Here is a 3,240-nt window from a genome sequence, read left to right as displayed (position 1 = left end):
ATTATTATGTTACTGGACTGACGCATATGCCTTTCCTCGAGGGAACTCATAAAGTGTTTCTGTAGAATTTGATTTCTACGAAACCATACGAGACTTGCATATTCCAAATTACTAAGAACCAAAGAGATTTTATTAAATATTGAACAAAAATATCTAAAATGCATTATGCATTTTGTTAACAAAGGCATTATGAACTTGAATATGGTTAATATTCTGAATTAGAATCAAAGTTACACAATAACCAAAACACTTATTTTACACTTAACTTTTTTTAAAGATTTATTATAAATTAAACTAAAAATGTGGTCTAATAGAATAACAAATAAAACTTATTTTATTGTAATTCAATAAGTAACCGTGATGTAATTCCAATATTAATATCCTATTCTGGGACATTAGAGAGTTTTAATGTAAACAAAATATTGTTTATTATACTTTATAAATATTATATATTAAGTTATTAAATTTTATTATCAGTTTTGCAGTTAAAAGAACACGTACACAGACAGACACACTATTTTATTGCATAATCCTTCTCTAAAATGATACTTACCCAATTGTTGACATTGTGTTAAATTTAATATTGCAAAAAAAGAATAATTATATCTTTTTTAAAAGGTTTTTTTTCTGTTATGTGAAATGAAGTTTAATGTCATTGAATTAACTCAAAATTGTTAGTTATTAGTAAATTTCAACCACTTAATGATAGCATAATGATTGACTTTTTCCTTAATAACAGTCAGAATGACTGATTTCGAATATTATGAATAACATTTATATTTTCATTTTAAATAATTGCTTTACCAATTAAAGATTTGGTATATCTTTTGTGAATTATAATTTATGTCACATATTATAAATAAAAGAACATCGAAAGTCATTTAAGGTAAGTATTTATTGACAATAAATATAATATTTTATCTTATTGAGTTATTTTGACTTTCCTTCTGGATTTCCCAACCAAGGGTATACATCAGGGCATGCTACACATGAATTCATGTACCTAATTTCATCTGCTGTTTTTTCAAGTCTGCAAGTTACTTTATTACAAGCTTGAGTTCTGATAGGTGTGTCAGTTTTAAATTCACTTATTTCAACTGGATTTTGAATCCACTCGTAAACTTGTTTTTGACTCACAAGGAAAATATCTTTGTCTTCTTTAAGATTGTTTAAGAATTCAAGGAATGCTCCAAAAGAATCTTTCACTTGTTCAAACCACAAACTGGTAATTCTAATAGTCAAGGGTACCTTAGTTTTTTTAACTCTGCTTACTTCACTTTCCAACCAACTCAAGATTTCAGTTTTTGTTCCACTAAAAAATACAATGGTTTTCATATTAAACAAAAAAATGTTTACATTTAATTTAAATTATCATACTTTTGACCACATTCCCCAAGAGAATTACAAGCACCACCGTCTTTGGTAGTTAAATCTACAATTGGCAAAATCCAAAAACCTTTGAAAGGTTCATTTGGACATTTAGCAGTTACTGTACATTGTTGAGTAGATAAATAATCTAATGTGTATGGAAATAATGGTTGGTTTGGAAGGGTTGGCCATGAGCTGTCGTATTTGAGTTCTGCTGATTGATATGCTTGAATTGATACATTTCCATTTAATTGGAGCTGGGGAGTTCTCGCACCTAAAAAAGCAATTATATTAGTTTTAATATTAAATCGGAGATGATTTATAATATACCAATAATATCTTCTGGTGGAATATTGGCGAATTTAGAAATAATTTCTTTTTGCCCTTCAAATTCACTTTTAAGTGTATCAAGTGAACCTTCCCTCCAATATTTTTGATCGTAATTTTTGCTAAGAAGAATTTTATTAAGATTTAGGAGTATTTTTATAATTGTATTATTACCTAATAGAGTGTACACCAATTTCATAACCAAAATTGTAAAGAGCATTTACTCTAGAGTAATCTGTATATTCATGTGGTACAAAGAATGTAGCTCCTATAGGCTCGCCATCAGGGTTTTCTCGCATTAATATATCAGACCAGTAACTTTGGAACAAATTTTCGACAACAGCCTCATCCCAAGTAAGAGAAATTAACTAAAATATAAAAGCACATTTATATTTTGTCATTAATAAATTAAAAATTTCATAATTATTTTTTTCATTTCATATATTTTCGAAATTAACTAGAAAATTATATATTTTAAGTCAAATTGTCGAGTATAAAGGTTACTTAAAATGTATTATGCACAAATTTATATCTATTTTCAAGGATGTATTTTCAATATTATTTCACATGACATCTAAGTAGTTCTAATTATATGTTATATCTATTTACTTCAAAATGATAACAAAGATTAAAGTATTTGATAGTGATTTTAATTTAAAATAAAAATTTCACAAAGTTTTCATCTTTATAATTTGAATAAACTTACTTGTGGTGTTTTATCAAGTTCTAGTGGACTTTGATTGGAACAACATCTACAACCGTCGCCACATACATCAGAATTACATTCTTCAGCGGCATCCTTTACTGACGGAAAAGCCCAAACAACCGAAAGACACAATGCAACTACAAATATAACCTTCATTTTGGTCATACTCTCGGAAACTGCTAAAATAATTATCGCCATTTCTATATTTATATTATTGGTATAATCTTATCAATTCTTCAATTTATCTTAGAAAATCTAGCATTTCTTTACATAAAGACAATGATATGTCAAAATATATGATGTATTACTAGAGTTTTGATTAAACACCTTTTCTGGAATTTTTTATCTTGATAGATTTAATTTATATTAAAATAAATATAATAATATTTCAAGTTTCATTTCCTACAGTAATGTTGGGTATTATTACTAACTATAAAAATTAATTTTAAATAAATATAAATATTTTTTAATTTAATAAATAAAATTAATTGTAGAATGTATAAAATGTGTTACAACTGAATAGAATTTCGGTAGATGAAATCAATGAATTTTAATGCACTAAATAAAAACTGGAACATGACGGCGAAAAATACTGTAACTGGAACATAAGCGTATGACGTGAGAATATGCATTTCGCGTGGCAAATATCTACCTAGCACGAGGGAAAACAACTGCAATGACTGTTATTTTGCGGCCATTTGTGAATTTTAATGTGAGACCGAACATATAAATTTAATTGTCTGCCGCACCAACTTATATCCTGCAGCTTTTCGAGGGTATTAGTTTACCTTGTGCCAGATATTTATCACACGAATGGTAAAATTTATTTCGACGACACA

At 27.3% G+C, this 3,240-nt stretch overlaps 1 protein-coding gene across 1 annotated transcript; it reads right to left on the bottom strand.

The window, feature by feature from the left end:
• Nucleotides 1-879: 879 nt before the first annotated feature.
• Nucleotides 880-2,599, bottom strand: LOC109596101 (chitin deacetylase 7-like). Its single transcript, XM_020011559.2, has 5 exons — nt 2,402-2,599; nt 1,870-2,063; nt 1,699-1,817; nt 1,378-1,642; nt 880-1,312 (listed from the first exon to the last, which is right to left on the bottom strand). Exons 1-5 carry the CDS (start codon nt 2,597-2,599, stop codon nt 931-933), a joined length of 1,158 nt encoding a protein of 385 aa, XP_019867118.1. The 3' UTR covers nt 880-930.
• Between the last annotated feature and the right edge of the window lie 641 nt (nt 2,600-3,240).

This window comes from Aethina tumida, chromosome 4 (assembly GCF_024364675.1).
Source record: "Aethina tumida isolate Nest 87 chromosome 4, icAetTumi1.1, whole genome shotgun sequence".
NCBI classification, from domain to species: Eukaryota; Metazoa; Arthropoda; class Insecta; order Coleoptera; family Nitidulidae; genus Aethina; species Aethina tumida.
The sequence above is the reverse complement of the archived record's forward strand: the minus strand, read 5'-3'. Positions and strand labels throughout refer to the sequence as shown.

Excerpts from the sequence above, each read along its gene's own strand:
- LOC109596101 (XM_020011559.2), bottom strand. The coding sequence starts at position 2,599 with ATGGCGATAATTATTTTAGCAGTTTCCGAGAGTATGACCAAAATGAAG. Across the intron at positions 1,643-1,698 it reads TCCACCAGAAGATATTATTG|GTGCGAGAACTCCCCAGCTC; the intron begins GTATATTATAAA and ends TTGCTTTTTTAG. Across the intron at positions 1,313-1,377 it reads CTTGGGGAATGTGGTCAAAA|TGGAACAAAAACTGAAATCT; the intron begins GTATGATAATTT and ends TGTATTTTTTAG.